This window comes from Piliocolobus tephrosceles, chromosome 11, assembly GCF_002776525.5.
Source record: "Piliocolobus tephrosceles isolate RC106 chromosome 11, ASM277652v3, whole genome shotgun sequence".
In the NCBI taxonomy this organism is placed as follows: Eukaryota; Metazoa; Chordata; class Mammalia; order Primates; family Cercopithecidae; genus Piliocolobus; species Piliocolobus tephrosceles.
Window position 1 is genome coordinate 64,081,194 of NC_045444.1, and position 19,673 is coordinate 64,100,866.

A 19,673-nucleotide genomic window follows, 5' to 3' on the forward strand; every position below is an offset into this window, starting at 1 on the left:
TAGGAACAGTCTAACTAGTTTAAACTCAGGAATTTAAATAGCAAGATTTGTATTGTTAAGAGCCTAAATTAATGTGTTCCTGGATGCCAGATGGTAACTGAAAGCTTATCTTCCAAGCCAGTGGGGTTCTGGGAGAAGGGGACAATGCAAAGTCCTACCTGATAGGCATCAGGAATGTTGACCGTTTCTCCATGCTCCCCGACATAGCCAATGATGCCTTTGCCCCAGGGGACCTGCACCTCATTTGAGTTCTCTGTGCTGCTGCAAGGCAGCAGAGGGGTTCCTGCATGCACATCAAAGAATTTGGAGACTAAGCTCTTCTTGCCAGCAGCTGCCCTTTCCACCAGGAAAAGAGAGCAGCGGTCAGCGTCCACCATAAGGCAGACAAAGATAAGAATCTTGTAGCTCAGGCTGGTGAGGTCAAGGTCATTGGAGATATCTTTGACCAATTCCAGAAAGAACTGACGCTCATTATGCTTTTTCAGGTGGCACTTGTAGTCGATGGCTGTAGGAGGATACTGAGGCAGATTCACTCTCGATTCCAGCAGCGCACTGAGAATATGGGCTGTGGTGGGGGGCAGGGAGCTGGCCTTCCGGAGAAGTGCCCTCCGTCGTACACTGCTCAGGGGTTCCTGAGCCCGGGAGGTCGCCTGTTCATCGTAAGTCCTGTTCACGTGGATGGCCTTGGAGCGGGCAAAACTCTTCCTTAGCTCTTTCTGAGAAGCTCTCCGCTGCAGGTTCCCATCGCCCCTGCTGCCACTGGCCCAGCTGGGACTCAAGGGAACCCCACCACAGTCCCCGCCACCGGGAAGAGGCTGGCTATGGGCAGAGCCATTTGGTCCAATGCCACCACCAACGCTGCTGCCACCTTTGCAGGTGCTGTGAGCCAAGCTGCTGGTACCAGCCAAAGAGGGCCTTGGACCTAAAGCCCCTTGACCCTGACTATGCCTCTGCAGCCACTTTTCAACCATCTCCTGCTTCCCCTTCCGCATCAAGTAATCTTCAAACAACTCTGGGTGCCTGTCCAGGAAAGTTTCCACCTCCCCAAAGTCCAGGCGGGAGGCTGCCATGGTCCCAGACAGCTTTTCTTGCCTGTCCACACGTGAACCAAATGTTTTCCTGCCCCGAGGCCTCTAGCTGTTCCTGCACATGTTCACCCCCACCAGTATTCCCAGGTCGGTGCCACCTCCCCTGGAGATTATTCCCAGCAGTGGAATCTGTGAGGTGCCCCTTCCTTCTCTGGCTCAGAGTGGCTGGCACCGACCCCACCCCCTGGTCCTGCTACTCCTGCTCCGCACAGGTGCCCAGCACTGAGCTGCCTCCGCTGCCCTGGCTCCTGTTCTGGAAACCGTAGCTATCGCTGCTCCTGTTCTGGCTGCCGCCGCTGCTGCTGGAACTGCTGCTGTAACCGGATGAGTGGACCACTGTGACAGGGAGGTAGGGCAGGACACGCCCCTGAGTGAGGCACAGAGCCTGGAGGAAGGAGAGAAGAGGAGGGAGCCGCGGAAGCCAGACTAGCCAAAGTCCACGGCCCAGGCGGCCAGGCGGTTCCTGGAAGAGTCTCTGGACGGCCAGAATCGGCGCCTGGGTACACGACTCCTGATTGGAACACGATTAGAAGAGGGAAACGCACCTTGTTCCTTCCCCGCTTTCTTGCTCCCTTACCTCCCCAACCTTCCCTACTCACCGCCCCTTAATCCGTTAGCGTTTGGAGGAGGCCCAGCGGGAACCCAGTGGGAGTCCGAGATAGAAGTGTTGATGTTTTGCAGGGATCTGAACACAGACGCGGACTCCGAGGAATCGAGGGTGTCGTTCACCCTCAGAGACAGGCAGGGTTATTTTTCTGGGATGTGACTGTGGATTGTTGGTTCCCAGGATTCCTGGGACTTGCTCACTAACACTGCCCAGCGCCTTGTGGGTGCTCAGTAAATATTAATGGAATTGCATTTCCCCGAAAATAGCAAATAAAGTTTCCTATGTGAGCAATTCATGACTTTAACCAAATTCATGCACCTGGGGCAGGGGTAGATTACATAGAGAAAGGGTGTAAAACAGTACAGAAAAAGAGTTTACCAGGTAGAGGAAGCAAGTGCTAAAGAGTTTGGGGTATTTAATAAACAGCAGGGAGACCAGCTAGGAGACAGTAAACCAAGCATAGAATCCTGGTAATTTGGAGCAGCTGGTTTCCAAGAAGGTGAGTGGTTATCAAGATTTAAAAAGAAAAAAAAATGTTTAACATAGTGCCTGGCACATAAAAAGTGCTCAGTAAATGTTAGCTGTTGTATTACTTTTGTTATTATTATTATTCTAAGGTGACGGTGTATGGAAACTTTACTGCATGTAGCCATGCCTCTGGTCACTTGAGAGATCTATCAGTAAAGATGGTTAGTGATATGTTGAAACTGGCTTGTAAGGACTCACAAGCACCTAGTTTAAAATCTCTTCCCAATTCTGTGTTCAGTCACATCATGGAGCTTGCAATCAGTCACAATGGGAATGTTTACAACATGGAAATCAGCAAATGTTATGTGTCAGGGTTTTTTTTTTTTTTTTTTTTTTTAATGGACTGCTAATTGTTAAACATTTACCGATATGCAGTGGTGGAAATAATCCAAATGTCCATCAGTTGAGGAACAGACAAATAAAATGTGATATCTCCATACAGTAGAATATTATTCAATCATAAAATGGAATGAAGCACTGATACATGCTACTACTTGAATGAAGCTTAAAAACCTCATGCAAAGTGAAAGAAGCCACTCACAAATGACCACATATTATAAAATTTCATTTATAGGAAATGTCCAGAACAGGCAAATCCATACAGACAGAAAGTAGATTACTTTCTAGATGGAGAGGAAGTAGGTGACTGCTAATGTGTGTGTGTTTTTTGGGGGGGGGTGGGGGTTAATAAAATGTTCTAAATTGATTGTGTTGATAGTTGCACAATCTGAATATGCTGAAATTCAATGAATTGTACATTTAATTGAATGAACTGTATGGTACGTAAGTTATATTTCAATAAAACTGTTACAAGACAACAACAAAACACATTTACTACCCTGAGACTGGTTATAATACAGCAGCAGCGTTGTGCATGGAGACAAGAAAAGCACTGAGTAGAGATCTGATGAAAATGAAGCAATGAGCTTCTCAGGGAAGGGAGAGAAGTAGACCAACCCTGGGCTTCCTAGAAACAGAAAGTTTAATAAAGACACTTCCTTAATTCCATCTTCCAGGTATTCATTATACAAGCAGTTGTTTGGCATTTACCATGTTCCAGGCTCTGGGGAAAAAAGAAGACCAAGACAAAACCTGTGCTTTTTACTAAAGATCTCCGTCTACAGTACCAAGAGAAGTGAGAGTAGAGACGAATACTGGGAAGGATGGGGAAAGCAATAGAAGAGAAATCCGAAAAAGTGAATTCAACATTTCGAGCCTGGTTTTGAATTGGCTGTAGCCATGTTCCCTGCTTGGTATGTGAGGTCACTAAAGGAGTTAATGGTTGGGGAAGAAAATGAGAAAGTGACAGACAGCACACATAAGATAGTCCAGAGGGCTGTAATGGAGGGCTGATAACAAGATGTGTGTTGGTGTGGCCACATTGCCATTTATCTTCACTCTCGATCTGCAGAATAGTATGTGTATCAGTCACACTCCCAACAGGAAACAGAGCACATTCTAATTAAATTCCAAGAAGGTTGATTTACAAAGGAACAAATTACATAAGTGAAATACAGGTAAACCATAGAAATAGTGAAGAAACCTGGGACTTATAGCAGTAGAGAAGTTACCACCCCTAGATATGAGGGGAAGAGGAGGAAAAAGTTACTAGGATTTGGAAGCAAAGAAGATTGGATAGTTACTACTGCCTTGAGGGGAGCAGTGACAGCCCATCAAAAGGCATCAACAGGTCAGGCACGGTGGCTCATGCCTGTCATCCCAGCACTTTGGGAGGTCGAGGCAGGCGGATCACTTGGGGTCAAGAGTTCAAGACCAGCCTGCCCAACATGGCAAAACCCTGTCTCTACTAAAAATACAAAAATTAGCCTGGAATGGTAGCATGCACCTGTAATCCCAGCTACTCAGGAAGCTGAAACAGGAGAATCGCTTGAACCTAAGAGGCAGAGGTTGCAGTGAGCTGAGATCGCACCACTGTACTCCAGCCTGGGCAACAGAGTGACATTATGTCTCAAAAAAAAAAAAAAAAAAAAAGGCATGAACAGCTCAAGCTAACCTCAAAGGAGGGATATTAGGAATAAATATTAATAACAGCTGGAACTTATTCTTTTCCCTCCCATCACTGACCAGATATAAGCTAGAAGGTATTGAAGCCCGTTGATACCTTATCCTCACTGGGCAAAGAGTAGGAGGGGACAAAGGAGGATCTATATAAGTTCTGGAGGGGTGAAAGGATGATTCTTGGCCCTATATGGAAACTTGAAGAGGTCCCCTAAGGAAATAATGGAAGAGGTCCCACTAGGAAAGAATGGTCCAATATGGAACCTTGAAGGGGTTCCTTTGGTAAAGGAAATAAAAATATATTTCCCCTTAGGAAATACAGCTCCAAATAATTTTCTGTGTAATTCTGACCTCTTCTGCTTATCTGCTAATTACATCAAAACTATCTATAATACACTCTATGACAACATTTGCAGTCTATAAAGCCCCTCAGGCATAAACTATCATACCTGAAAAGGTATGATATTGTGAGGATACTGTGCAGTCCATAGGATCCCCCGGGGCACTATCACACATGAAAAGGCATGATACTGTGAAGACAGATCACTCAGAGCAAGGAAGAGGCTCTGCAGGCTCCTTCTCCATCTACCCTGTCCCATCTCTACCAAGCTGTAAATATTGTCCAAGTAGCCTCTCATTAAAGAAGATGAAGGAGTCTTCCTATTTGTATTTTTCAAGAATAAGGGGCTCCTTTTTTATCTAAGTATTTATTTCTTTATCATGGCCAATTAGCATTTGTTGAGTACTTACAATGTGCGAAACATTGGGTAGCAGGCAAGATGACTTTTGTTATTCCAAAGGGGACCCATTACATTTTAGTACTGGATGGAAACTTACAGTTCAGCTAGTACTATGCTTTCCACAGCTTCCTCATGGTTACATTGAAATCTAGAGTGGACACATAACTCCTCCAAAGTCACCTGCCAGGCCAACCTCTGATCTACTCATAGCTCTATCCCACCCTTACCAACATCTCACAACTTGGTATCAACCTCTTAAAGCCCAATGAACTTCTATCTCCTAAGTTTGCCTCCTAATTATTCATCTCCTAAAACAGACATTACTGACTTTTATTGTGTGACCAGTGAGCATCATCAAATATGTAAAGGGAGGCTGAAAATGTAGTTACTTAAAATAACAATTTTCCTACTTCTCACAATTCTGTAGGTTAACTAGTGGTTCTTCTCTTTCACTTGGTATTGGCTGAAGTCACTCATGTGGCTGCATTCAACCGGCAGCTGGGATGTGCTGGAAGGTCCAGGAAGGCCTCTCATACATATCTAGGGCCTCAGTGCTGACTTGTGGCTGAGGCTGCTCAGTTTTTCTCCAGGAGGCCTCTTTCTACATTGTATCTCATTTTCCAGGTTTTCTTTATGTGGCTTCTGTCTCCAGTAGGATAACCTGTCCTTCCTTACAATATGGCATCTGGGTTTCAAGAGGGAGTGTTGCAAGAGGGTAAGCCCAATATGCAAGAGCCTATCAAGCCTACATAACAGTTGTTAATGTCCCATTGGTCAAAGCCAATTATATAGCCAAGCACAACATCAGTTGAGAGAGGGACAAGGACATGAATACTCACAGGTATGGTTCACTGGGAGCCACTCATCTAACAATTCACCACACAAACTCTCTCCTGAACCTCAGAGGCCTATCCTATCTCTTTTCTTTTCTTTTTTTTTTTTTTTTTTTTTGAGACAGAGTTTCACTCCACTGCCCAGATAAGTGCAGTGACATGATCATGGCAAAGCCCCATTTCCAACGACTACAAAATATTTGTTCCTAAATGTTTCACAGGCACCTCAAATTTCTCATCTCCAAGACCACTCTCACTCCTGCCCACATGAAATCACTCAATCCTGTATATTTTACTGCAGAAATTTCTGTTTAAATCCAGCTGTCTTCTCCAAGCCTGCTTTCCTTAATTCAATTCCTTCACTATCTGTCCATTCTTTACCAACCAGTACCACCTTCCACATAACAAATGTAAAAATGGCATATTAAGTCTTTGTCAAAAGGCATGTAATGGGTCAAACTGCAGCTCCACAAAAGCTATGTCCACCAGAATCTGTGAATGTCACCTTGCTGGGAAGAGGGTCTTTGCAGATGTAATTAGGTTAAGGATCTCAAGATAAGATCATCCTGAATTTAGGGTAGGTTCTAAATTCAGTGATACTTTCCTTATAATAGATGCACAAAAGAGAAGACACAGAGACACACAGAGGAGGAGGTGGTATGAAGACTGAGGTACACATGGAGTGATGGGTCTACAATCCAGGGAATATCCAGGATTACTGGCAGCCACCTCATTCTGGGAGAGAGCCATGAAACAGATTCTCTCAGAAAAAAAAAAAAAAAAAATTCAATCTTCTCAATGCCTTGATTTTGGAGTTCTGGTCTCCAGAACTGTCAGAGAATAAATTTGTGTTGTTTCAAGTCACCATGTTTGTGGTAATGTGTTACAGCAGCCCTAAGAAACAAATGCAAGAGCTTTCCTCAGTGCACCTTTATTTTCCATCTCTCTTCTCACCTCCTGCCATAACTCTCCAAGCAGTCTCCCCTTCTCTCTTCTGGGCTTCTACTTGAAATGCTCTTTTCCCCTTCCCTGCTTCTCAAACTTCTCTTTTCCATTAACACCTATTTCAAATGCCACACATCCTATGGTTCCTGCTTCCCCAATAAAAAGCTGTGCTGTATCCTATGTGTCCTGCTTCCACACATTTTGGTCATCTACCTGCTATATACCATTGAACATCTGGTGTTTATTCAACCCAACACGATGCATTTAATTCTCCATTTTAAAAATATTTTGCATTTAAACACATCTTACTACTCTTTTGTCTCTTCTTTTATCAATTTAGAAATTGAAAGCACTCTAAGCCAGAGGCCCACCTACATTCATAGTTGTATTAAAGATTAATAAGTATCTAGAAGGTAAGTTTTTAAAATTTCAAAGATATCTTGGTAAACGATAATGACCCGTAAAGTTACAGGAAAAAATGAGCTTCAAAATCACGCCATAAATGTTTTACATATTTTCTTCATCTTAAAATCAATAGAGTATTTTTCACCAGAAAAATCAGCAATAATCAAAGTATCTTGTGAAAGAATAATTTGTTGATAAAAAATTGGTTGGTTTTTCATTATTGAAAATATTTTCTATATATTTGGAGACTCAAACTTAGTAGAATATGGATAAATTCAATATTTAAAATATTCCTTGAATCTTCATAAAGGCAACTTTGCTAAAATATCTTAAACCATCAATACTGTTGAGTTAAGACGTCTCTTTCCTCAAGGAACATGTACAGTCTAGCTAGGGAGGTAGAACGTTTACATTAAAGAACAACTGACAATACAATATATTGTTGATGATGTCTGACAGACAAGAAAATCTATTTCCTAAAAATCAGACACATCCTTAAATACAATATATTATTTATATTCAATAGAATCCATAACTAATCCACAACAACAGTATTAATATTGAGAGTATAGACCTACTACTAATAGAACTAAAGGAGGAAAAAGCTGGAGGGAAAAATTCAACAACAGATTCTTTTTTCCTTCAACTTTTTTTTTAAGTTCTGGGGTACATGTGCAGGGTGTGCAAGGGTGTGCAGGTTTGTTACCTAGGTAAAGGTGTGCCATGGTGGTCTGCTGCACAGATCAACACATCACCTAGATATTAAGCCCAGCATGCATTAGCTATTTTTCCTGCTGCTCGCCCTTCCCTCGTCCCCCCAGTGGGCCCTAGTGTATGTTGTTCCCCACCTCCCGTGTCCATGTGTTCTGATTGTTCAGCCCCCACTTATAAGTGAGAACATGTGGTGTTTGGTTTTCTGTTCCTGCATTAGTTTGCTGAAGATAATGGCCTCCAGCTCCATCGATGTCCTTGCAAAGGACATGATCTTGTTCCTTTTTATGGCTGCACAGTATTTCATGGTGCATATCTATCTGGATAAAGAAAATTTTTTCTTTATCCAGTCTATCATTGACAGGTATTTGGGTTGATTCCATTTCTTTGCTACTGTGAATAGAGTTGCAATGAACATACACATTCATGTATCTTTGTAACAGAATGATTTATATTCCTTTGAGTATATACCCAGTAATGGAATTACTGGGTCAAATGCTATTTCTGGTTCTAGATCTTTGAGGAATTGTCACACTGTCTTCCACAACGGTTGAACTAATTTAAATTCCTACCAACAGTGTAAAAGCATGCCTTTTTCTCCACAAACTCACTAGTGTCTGTTGTTTCTTGGCTTTTTAATAATTGCCATTCTGACTGGCCTGAGATGGTACCTCATTATGGTTTTCATTTGCATTTCTCTAATGATCAGTGATGTTTAGCATTTTTCATATGTTTGTTGGGCACATGAATGCCTTCTTTTGAGAAGTGTCTGTTCATGTCCTTTGCTCATTTTTTAATGGGGCTGTTTGTTTTTTTTCTTGTAAATTTCTTTAAGTTCCTTGTAGACTCTGGATATTAGACCTTTGTCAGATGGATAGATTGCAAAAATTTTCTTCCATTCTGTAGGTTGTCTGTTCACTCTGGTGATAGTTTCTTTTGTTGCACAGAAGCTCTTTAGTTTAACTAGATCCCATCTGTCAATTTTTGCTTTTGTTGCAATTGCTTTTGGTGTTTTTGTCATGAAATCTTTGCCACAGTGCCTATGTCCTGAATGGTATTGCTTAGATTTTCTTGTAGGGTTTTTATGGTTTTGGGTTTTACATTTAAGTTTTTAAAACATCTTGGGTTAATTTTTGTATAAAATGTAAGGAAGGGGTCCAGTTTCAATTTTCTGCATATGGCCAGCCAGTTCTCCCCAGCATCGTTTATTAAATAGGGAATCCTTTCCCCAGTGCTTTTTTTTTGTCAGGTTTGTCGAAGATCAGATGGCTGTAAGTGTGCAGTCTTATTTCTCCGTTCTCTATTCTGTTACATTGGTCTATGTGTCCAACAACAGATTTTAATTTAGGTTTTAATTCAGGGAGTTTATATAGAAGAAGAAGGGTAGAAATAAATATTAAGCACTGATGCCTTTCTTCTTAATTGCCATGCCTTCATTCACTAAATCAAAAATAATTAATCATTCCAGCACTGTTTTGCATGTCTTATAGGACACATTTTATAAAAATAGAATATAAATGCCTTATCATTTAAAAGACAATCTCCATTAGTCTCATCTGTTATTTACGGCTTGATTCAAAGATGAAATGTTACTCCCAAGAGTAACTTCCACAGCAACTAATACATTAAAAAAAAAAGCATGGCAACCCTCAATTATTTATTTTATTTTTTGAGTGATCATGATAAATCACAGACTACAGCAAGGCCAAGCAGCTCTAGTTTCAAATTAGCATTTTTTTAAAATACACTGTACAAGTTATTCATAAAACATTTGCAATGTTTTAATGTCAGAATTTATCTTTCCAAAATAAATACATCAAAATTAAAGATAGTTTGAACTTTGAGAAACTATGAATCTGTTGTCAAATTAATCTTACTAATATGCAATGTAATGTGAAATAGTATTAACATAATTAGTTATCATTCTGGAAACTCTAATTACATCACAACTACATGTTATAAAAACAGCTAATGAATGTACCCTTGGGCACTGAAGAACCAATCAAGACAGAACCTGATGCTAGATACTCCTCCTGAAGTTTAGCCTCTGAAAGATTTTCTTACTTGTGTATACATACACAATTTTTTGGCACATAAGCTGCTTTTTAATGAGATTCTTGTATTTATAGGAAAACTTTTCTACATGCTATTTTATCACCAAGAAATAGACCAATGTAAATGTCTAACCAGTTTATAAGAGTAAAAGAAAATACAGAGAAAAAAATTGAGCAAATTATTCAATTCATGCTATACTATAATAATAAGGTAAAGAATTTGGTTAATTTCAGTCTCTCATCAAATATCCTTTTGAGCACAGTAGAAAGTGTCATTTGTTAACAATGACCAAAATGGCATCTTTCTCAGCCTGGCTGCCTTTGCCTGCATTCTTTCACCCATCTCTTCAAACCGGGCCTCACCAAATTTTCCCCTACTAAATGAGCTTAACCCTCCAAGGATATTCTGACACTGACCTTGGAGGGAGTTTTAAGCACTTTGTTTGTTTGTAGTAGTGACTTCACTGTATTGCTTCTAGCTCAGTCTTTTCTTTCTTCAGTTGCAAACAATTCTGGTGATTTTCTTTCAACATTTGTACAAGTAATTTTTTTAAAAATTATCATTTCCACACTTACTGTCAAAGGTTTCCTCACAAAAGAACACCAACGTTGAAATCATTTGCATTTCTGCAATATAACTCATACTTTAAATATGTATCAGAGACTACCCACTACTTCGTAGGTTGACTTTTGTCATTTAGATTTCCAGTTGAAGTGGGAGCAGTGCTATCTGTCACACAGTCATAGTGAAGGCCATTGTGGGGGGCTTCAGGCACAATGTCATCTCTGTTACCACCTTTAATTATTTTAAGTTGATCTCAATTTCCCTTTTTGCATATTCTTACTAGTATCAAGCAATGGTGGAGCAAGATGCCTCAGTTTCTACATCTGCAAAATGTGAATTATTAATTGAATTGTATTAAATGAGTTAATATGAGTACAGCACTTAGAACAGTATCTGTACAAAAGGAGCACGATTGAAAATAAAAGAAACAGAACAGTTTCAGTCACAAAGTAAACTCTCAATAAATGTTAGCCATTCTATTATTATTGTTGTTACCATTAATTTAGCCACCAGTCCATATACCTGAGATACAATTTTAAAATACGTATACATTTTTTAATGTAAAACCTTGTTTAAAACCATATGTCAGGCCGGGCGCGGTGGCTCAAGCCTGTAATCCCAGCACTTTGGGAGGCCGAGGCGGGCGGATCACGAGGTCAGGAGATCGAGACCATCTTGGCTAACATGGTGAAACCCCGTCTCTACTAAAAATACCAAAAATTAGCCGGGCGTGGTGGTGGGCGCCGGTAGTCCCAGCTACTAGGAGGCTGAGGCAGGAGAATGGCATGAACCCGGGAGGCGGAGCTTGCAGTGAGCCGAGATCAGGCCACCGCACTCCAGCCTGGGCGACACAGCCAGACTCCATCTCCAAAAAAAATAAAAATTAAAAAAAAAAATAAAACCATATGTCAACTAAAAAATGACAGAGTTCACAAATTTCAACCCTCGTAAGTGTTGCAGCCTGCAGGGTGGCCATTCTGTCACATTGGGAAGCATAATATCTAGTCAGAAGCTGGAAACAGACACTTTGAGGGAAGGGCAAAGGGAACAGGAATTTATGCTTAGGAGGGTGGCCAAACATACATATTCAATCAGCTATAGGAGGAGTCATGAATATTTATGAAAGAAGAAACAATGTGCATGCACAGTTCAGCTTTATATCCCTTCATGGGGCCCACGTACAAAAAAGCAGCAGCATTAGCATGATCCAAGGGTGATGTTTTTGCTCTCTGACATCAAATGTAAAGCAGAGGACACAAAAACCCTCACTGTGAGTTCTGGGTGGACTGGCAAGAACCACTCTGTGGTTGGTGGGGCAGCATCAAGTGGCTGGTTGTTGTCAGTGAAAGGGCTAGTTCCTGTTGAACTCTTAGGGAAGAGTTAGCCAGGGAGAAAGTATAACAAGCCATATCTGACCTCTCACACAATCATGGCTGAGAACTTAGTTTTCAAGGTTACTCTGATCACCTTGGCCAAGAGATGGTCTGTTCAGTCAGTCGTGGGGCTTAGAATCTTATTTTTATTTCTCACATATTCTCTGCTAGTTAGGGGTAATTGAAAAATCACTGTACAGAAAAGCAGAACTCAGTAGAACTAAATTTTTTTTTTTTTTTTTTTTGAGATGGAGTCTTGCTCTGTCACCCAGGCTGGAGTACAGTGGCACAATCTCAGCTCACTGCAACCTCTGTCTCCTGGGTTCAAGCAATTCTCCTGCCTCAGCCCCCCAAGTAGCTGGGATTACAGGCATCTGCTACCACGCCTGGCTAATTTTTGTATTTTTAGTAGAGACGGGGTTTCACCATGTTGGTCAGGCTGGTCTCGGACTCCTGACCCCAAGTGATCCACCCACCTCGGCCTCTCAAAGTGCTGGGATCACAGGCGTGAGCCACCTCACCCAGCCAGTAGAACTAAATATTTGAAGGAGCACAAAAGTGGTAGGAAATTGAACCAATTTGAGAAGCCAAAAGATAAAAACAAAAACTTTTTTAAGTACTGCTCAGAAAAATGACACACTTGTTTTTCCAAAGAACTGGCTATGCTGGTTTCCACAGACTGGCCAATAAAGCACATGTCCAGGGCAGGCATATAGATCCAAAGAGGCCTACCCGAAAGTGTGTGAATCACCTTTTCCTGCTACAGTAGTTCATCATACCTTTGACTGGCTGTACAACTAATAACACCACATTCCCAAAATACATACAAAATAAGTTTCCTAATAACTTGCTATGCAGGAAAATGTTCCTCTTTCTGGATTTTCATAAAATAATATGAAATTTAGTGACAGAAAAAAGTTCTGCAGATTTTGCTTTTGCATTTGACAAAATTTTTCAGTGACTTTCAGCTATACTTTTAGTTTTTCTCCTTTTATGAAAAAGATAATATATGCTTGTAAAAATTTAAACATAAGATTATATAAAGAAAAAATAAGTCTTCCATCTCCATTCCCAAGAAACACATACTTATCAGTGTGGTATGTATCAATAGCCAATAGCTATATAGATATCTTCACATATACACAAACATACATATTCTTGTATGTATAGAAAAAAACTATATATAAAAGTGAGCCATTCTATAAGATCCATCAGAAATTTGCTTTCTTTACTCAATAGTATATTATAGCTATCCCTCTATTTCAGAATAAATGAAACCTCAAAAGTATAAAAATCCAAAAAGGGCTTTTATCTTCAAGTAAAATTAACACTCTAAGGTAAAAAGACCACGTTTATTCTAACCAGAATTACAAGAGAAATAACTTTCTTTTCTAAATCAGAATTTAACGTCAATGACAAATTATCTCCTTGAGTAGCTCAGAGAGGTTCTTGGATATAATTGTGGAATAGAACCTTCTAGTCCTAGCTATCAAATAATCTATCTAATTTCTTTATGCTTCAAGTAAAATTGCACAATAATTTGATCACTAGCCCATAGTCAATCTAAACTCGGATTTTACAAAGGCTTGGTTTGTTGCTCACATATCAGAATGGGAGAAGTAGTCGAAGAGTAGGAAATGCTGATGGTTTTGCAAGCCAGAATGCAGACACAAGCAAGTCTGACATGGGAGCAGGCAGGCTGCAAGCAACTATACAAACTAGAAAAAAGAACAAAGCAACATTGACACATAGGTCATAACTGGTCGGGTTAACAGGTAAGTCAAAGAGCAGTGAGACTGGGTTCAACAGAAAGATTGTATGAAGCAAAAATACAAGCAAAAGGAAATGCATATGCATGTTTATGGTAGACAGCTTTTTTTTTTTTTTTTTTTTTTTTTTTTTTGCAATTATTCACTACCCTCTTCCCTCTAAAAGAATGACAAACTATTGTCTTGTGACTTGCATTCCTCCTTCAGGGAAAGTATACCTTCTCATGTAATTGGCATTGGCCTTGACTACTTAAGTTTTGATCAGTGGAAGGTGAGTACCCATTATGTATGCCACATCTAAGCAGAAGCTTCATGAAACATCAGGAGCTTCTTCTGTGGCTCTTGGACTTTCCTTCTGCCACATGAATGGGAATGCCCATATAAGTACTTCTTTAACCTGGGTTCTAGAATGAGAAGACACTTGGAGCAAAACCACATCCAACCACAGTCTCTATGCCATGTGAATGAGAAATATTAATAAATGCTTTGTTGTTGCAAGTCCCTGAGATTTTGTTACTATAGCAAGTTGACATACAGAAATTGGGACCTAGAAGTGAGGTGCTGCTATCACCAAAATATATGGCCCTATATTCAATACCTGACAGAGAGTGGCATGGAAACTATTATCGGGAGCTGGAAAAATGTTGACCCATGTTATACACGTATAAAATATTTGGTGAAACTGTCACCTACAATACCTTAAACAGGTAAGAAATCTAATAAACGTGGACATAAATATGGGAACAAAAGACACTGTGGAGTGGGGGTGTTTTAAAAACTACCTTTCAGATACTATGCTCACTATCTGAGTGATGGCATCCATACTCCAAACCTCAGCATCAAACAATATTCCCATGTAACAAATCTACACATGTACCCCATGCATCTAAAATAAAAGTTGAAATAAAAAAATAAAATAAACCTAAAGAATATACAGCTTCAGGTGAAGAAACTGAAGAACAAAATGTTACTAGTGTATTTGGTCATTACTAGCTGTGTTTATCAAGACTGTACAAGAAGTGAACTCAGAAAAAGAACTGGCCTATTTATAAGCAGGGATTCAAGGGAAAATAGAGAATCCAGAAATCCCAGAAGTTTCCGACCTGAAAGCTGCAACTATTTCTCATCTCAATTTCAGATGAAATTAAAAATAGTCTTGCAACAAAAGCCAATTAAAACTCAGTACTGGGGCAAATAAATGGCTCAGTAAAAAGAATGTGACTCCACGAAAGCCTGACAAGCACAAAGTAGGATAGACAAAAAGAACAAAAATCAAACAGATTTTCGGAGACAATTGTGCTATCAAAAGTACCACTATCCTAGGTTTTTAAAAGACTGTAACTTAATAAAAACAATCTTTGGGCTGAAGTCACCCAGAGACTTGACTGGACTGTATGGATCACTCTGTCTGGGCTCAGCTGGGACTCGGAACCACTGAATCACTCAACTTCTCTCTCCCCATCTCCTGGCTGAATCAATCTTTCCCCTTTCCCCTCTTCCAATAGCCTCAGGCCTCTCTCTCTACATAAGGTTTCTCCACATAGTCTCTCCAGCAGGACTGCTGACCTTCTTACATGGTGGTGTAGGTCTTCCAAAAAATGCAAAAATGTAAGCTTCCAGGTCTTAATGCTTAGGATCTGAACTAATATAACATCACTTCTATCACATTCTACTGTTAAAGTAATCAAAGTCAACCCAGATTCAGCGTGAGAGAGTTCTACACAAACGCATGAACAGCTGGAAGCATATGGTTTATCAGGGACCATCATTAGAGACGAGATACCATAATGCACAATAAATAAATATTTATTGAATAAGCTAATGAATGATAATCCACTGTAACAGATCACATTCTTATTTATGGCAGAGATGGGCATACGTGGTTTAAAATGACCACTCTATTTTTATGATCAAACAGTAATTTATAGAGCCATGATTTTCACATAATACTATTCCAAATACCAAAAAAGGAAAACAAACCAAAAATAAACCTCTTGGTAAGATTAACACAGAAAAATTCCATGTAAAAATTTTTATTTTATATAATTGTTGCAGTTTTTAGAGAAGGGCAGAAAGTTAAACTTGAGGAAGTGGTTGGATAGATGACACTCATTAAAAGTTTATGAATCTGGCCAGAACCCCACATAAAAGTAGGAAAATCAGATTTAGGGAAACCAGGACCCATGTTCTAGTTCCAGTTTTGAGAACTAACATTAAACTGTTTGATTTTGGAGAAGTTTCTGGGCCTCAGTTTTCTCAACTTTAAAATGAGCAATCCCACTACTGGGTATCTACCCAAAGGAAAAGAAATAATTGTAACAAGAAGAAACCTACATCTGTATGTTTCTGCATTCAAAGATATGGTCACCCTCCGTGTTCACCAATGGATGACTGGATAAAGAAAATGTCAGTCGGACTTTATGTCACACCTGTAATCCCAGCACTTTGGGAGGCCGAGGTGGGCAGACCACAAGATCAGGAGTTCGAGACCAGCCTGGCCAAACAGACCAGCCTGACCAACATGGTAAAACCCAGTCTCTACTAAAAATACAAAAATTAGCCAGGCGTGGTAGCAGATGCCTGTAATCCCAGCTACTCGGGAGGCTGAGGCAGGAGAATTGCTTGAACCCAGGAGGCAGAGGTTGCAGTGAGCCAAGAGCACACCATTGCACTCCAGCCTGGGTGACTAGAGTAAGACTCCAGCTCAAAAAAAAAAAAAAAAGAAAGAAAGAAAAGAAAAGAAAATGTCATATATAGACACAACTGAATATTATTCAGCCATAAAACATCATATCTTGTTCAGCAACAAGGATAAAACTGGAGGCAATTAACTTTAATGAAACAAGTAAGACACAGAAAGACAAATACCTCATGCTGTCACTTAAAAGTAGGAGCTAAATAACTCTTTCCCACGGGCATAGACTGTGAAATGATAGACAACAGAGACTTGGAAGGGAGAGGGAGAAAAGAAGGTGGATGATGAGAGATTACTTGATGGGTACAGTGTACGTTATTTGGGTGATGGAGACCCTAAAACCCTGACTTCACCCACTAAGTAATCTATGCATGTAACCAAATTTATACAAATTTTAAAAACCAAAAATAAAATAAAATGAGAGTATGGAAACTGTACGTTTTCAAACATTTTCTAACCTCTGTACACTTTATTTGAAAGTAGTTTTATACTTAGGAGTAGGGAGGAAGGATGTGGAGGAGTAGGGAAGGTGTCCCACTCCTCCTCAATCAGAGTGGTTGTGTTTTACACACTGAATTTTTTTTGTTTTGTTTTGTTTTGTTTTTTTGTTTGTTTTTTGGAGGAGGGCTGCATTTAAACAAATGGTTCTGCAAATAAAATATATTTGAAAATGAGAGATTTGGCCCAACCCCTCCCATTTTATAGATGAGGAAATACTGTCCTTTTCTGCACTGAAACCCCCCACCTCTGCCTTTCATGCAACCCCTGCCTCACATGATGGTGCCTCACTCTGACTTGCCTTACTCTGATAGTATTATGTGTTTACATGAAGCCCCACTTTGTGGGGAATGAGGAATTCAAGCTGAGGAAATGCATGAAATTGTGATTTCAAACTCAAGTTAATCATAATGATCACCAAGTGAAAAATGCAAAGACGAAAATTTGATTCTAAATTCTAATCTATGTTAATATTTTAGAAGAATGTGATGAGGAAGAAGAATAAGCAAAACGTAAATGCTTAAAATTATGCTGTATTATATACATCTTGTAGGACACGAGAGTTCAATTCAAAAAATTATTCTTCTTGAAAAACAAATGGCGGCCGGGCGCGGTGGCTCACACCTGTAATCCCAGCACTTTGGGAGGCCGAGGTGGGCAGATCACGAGGTCAGGAAATCAAGACCATCCTGGCGAACACGGTGAAATCCTGTCTCTACTAAAAACACAAAAAAATCAGCCGGGTCGTGGTGACGGGTGCCTTCTAGTCCCAGCTGCACAGGAGGCTGAGGCAGGAGAATGGCGTGAACCCGGGAGGTGGAGCTTGCAGTGAGCCAAGATGGCGCCACCGCACTCCAGCCTGGGCCACAGAGTGAGACTCCATCTCAAAAAAAAAAAAAGAAAAAGAAAAAGAAATGGTATGTTGTTTCCCACAAGACCTACTGACTAGAGGTTTACATCTGGGAAGTACTTCACTCAGTAGTCTAAAAAAAATTTGAAGAATACAGGATCTAACAATGTTCCACTGCTTTCTGAAGAGTTCTCTCTGTACCTTCTGTAACACACAAATAATTGCCAAGTTAGTTAATCTCACACTTTCACTTCAATTAAATGAAACAACTCTTTGTCCTTTTAGATCCTTATGAAGATACAAATTAGAATTGCCTATGCTAAAAGTGATCAATGTTCCTATATAATCATCCAATGGTCTACATATTTTTAAACATATTTTTGTTGGTATGTTATCACCGTAACATTTCCTGGTCACTAAAGTCTCCTGGTTCCTGTTAACGGTACTATAAAACAAAAATACTTACTTTTTCAGATTTCATCATGATAGAAATCTCTTCTCTGATTAATATGAATCCTTTTCCTACTGGATATTTAATTCAAGTGTAGGAGACATTTTCAGACTTTAACAACTTCACAACTGTAAAGAGTTGTAAAAGTTAATTATTATTTCCTCTGCTCTGTCAGGGTACACCTAATTTAGATGGAAGTGCACTCAACGAGTAATTTCCTTAGAGGTTCTCATCTTTCACAAAGTAGGCGTTGCACAGATATGGTGCCCATATCAGTTAGGGTTTGAGCAGATAAGCAGTACCACTATGATTGATGTGAATAAGGAATTTATTATAGGAATTAGGCCTTCCACAATTTGGGGAGCAGTTGAGGAGATAAAGGTCAAGAAAGGGACAGTTAAACTATCAGAGGAAAGTCAGTAAGACCACAAAGCAGAACTAGTGAAGAAGACTATGGGAGGTTGTTGGTGTTACAGAAAAAAATTATTCCGACACTACTTAAAGACAGGAAGAAGGATGTTACTGAAGAAGAGACTACTAGGATGAGAGTTTTGCAGTAGGGAGAAAGATTGAGCTCAACTATAAATACAAGAAGGTCAAGTGGAGTTTATAGCTAAGAAGCGGGGTGGAAGCTCAGTGGATGAAAAAGCACTAAGAGGAAACGCCAGGTGTAAGAGGCAATTCTGGCCAAACTGACTTAACAGGATACTTGCTGAAGGCAGGCCAGGGGATTAGATAAAAAAGCTGAGGGGTGAGGAATTTTATCAGATACCAAGGGTGGGAGATTTTTGCTAAACTAGTTTAGCACAATTCTTGCTAAAACTGTACTAAGTGGATCAAACACAGAGACCAAGATCAGGGCCTAGTCGAGAAGACAGTTTAGATGAGCCTGACTCAAGTCTGGTCAAAGGATCTTTATTAATGGCTCTGCATCTAGCAGTGGGCCTCAGGCTGTTGTAGATCAGCAGAGCAAGTACTTGGAAAGAAAGCTGCAAGCCAAACAGAGAGAGCAATGACAAGCCTATGAGGGTAAACTGATACCTGTGTTGTCTGTTTCTCCCCATTTCAAATCTGGATGATATGAGTGGCCTGAAAAACCTAGGCCCTTTCCCCTCGAAGCTCCACACAGTCCTGGCCCAAGACTCAGAGAAGCTATAAAACAATATGCGGCAGGAGTTGGAAGAGCTGTTGTCCCATCACACAAAGGTGAGCCAAGAGATTAGTTACAAGTATAATTTGTACCTGGGGCCCTGAACTGACCTTCCAAATGTCAAAGTTTCTGCCTGACCCCTTTCGAATCTCAAACAAATTTCTCTTGTGACCAGACCTGAGGACAATATAGAGAATACTTTGGAAGATGCAGTTCCAGCTTAGCTAAACTGGCACAGTATAAAATCCCCACCACACCCAAAAGTCCCTTCATGCAAATTCATCCTAAAATGGACTTAAGCCTCTTAGAAATAATATATATTCAATAATAACGCCTATCACAATAAAGTATTTTAATTATTGCATTCATTTGCAAACTTTCTTCCAACTTTT

At 40.1% G+C, this 19,673-nt stretch overlaps 1 protein-coding gene across 2 annotated transcripts in view; it reads right to left on the minus strand.

The window, feature by feature from the left end:
• Positions 1 to 19,673, minus strand: part of PDE11A (phosphodiesterase 11A) — a 514,093-nt gene that overhangs the window by 479,862 nt on the left and 14,558 nt on the right. The window contains exon 1 of one of the 2 annotated variants that reach the window (XM_023212325.2): positions 159 to 1,388. The exons of the other annotated variant lie outside the window; for it this stretch is intronic. Coding sequence (XP_023068093.1) covers positions 159 to 1,070 — 912 coding nt within the window. The 5' untranslated portion in view covers positions 1,071 to 1,388. Of the gene's footprint in view, positions 1 to 158; positions 1,389 to 19,673 lie in introns of those variants that run through there. 2 annotated transcript variants of the gene reach the window in all.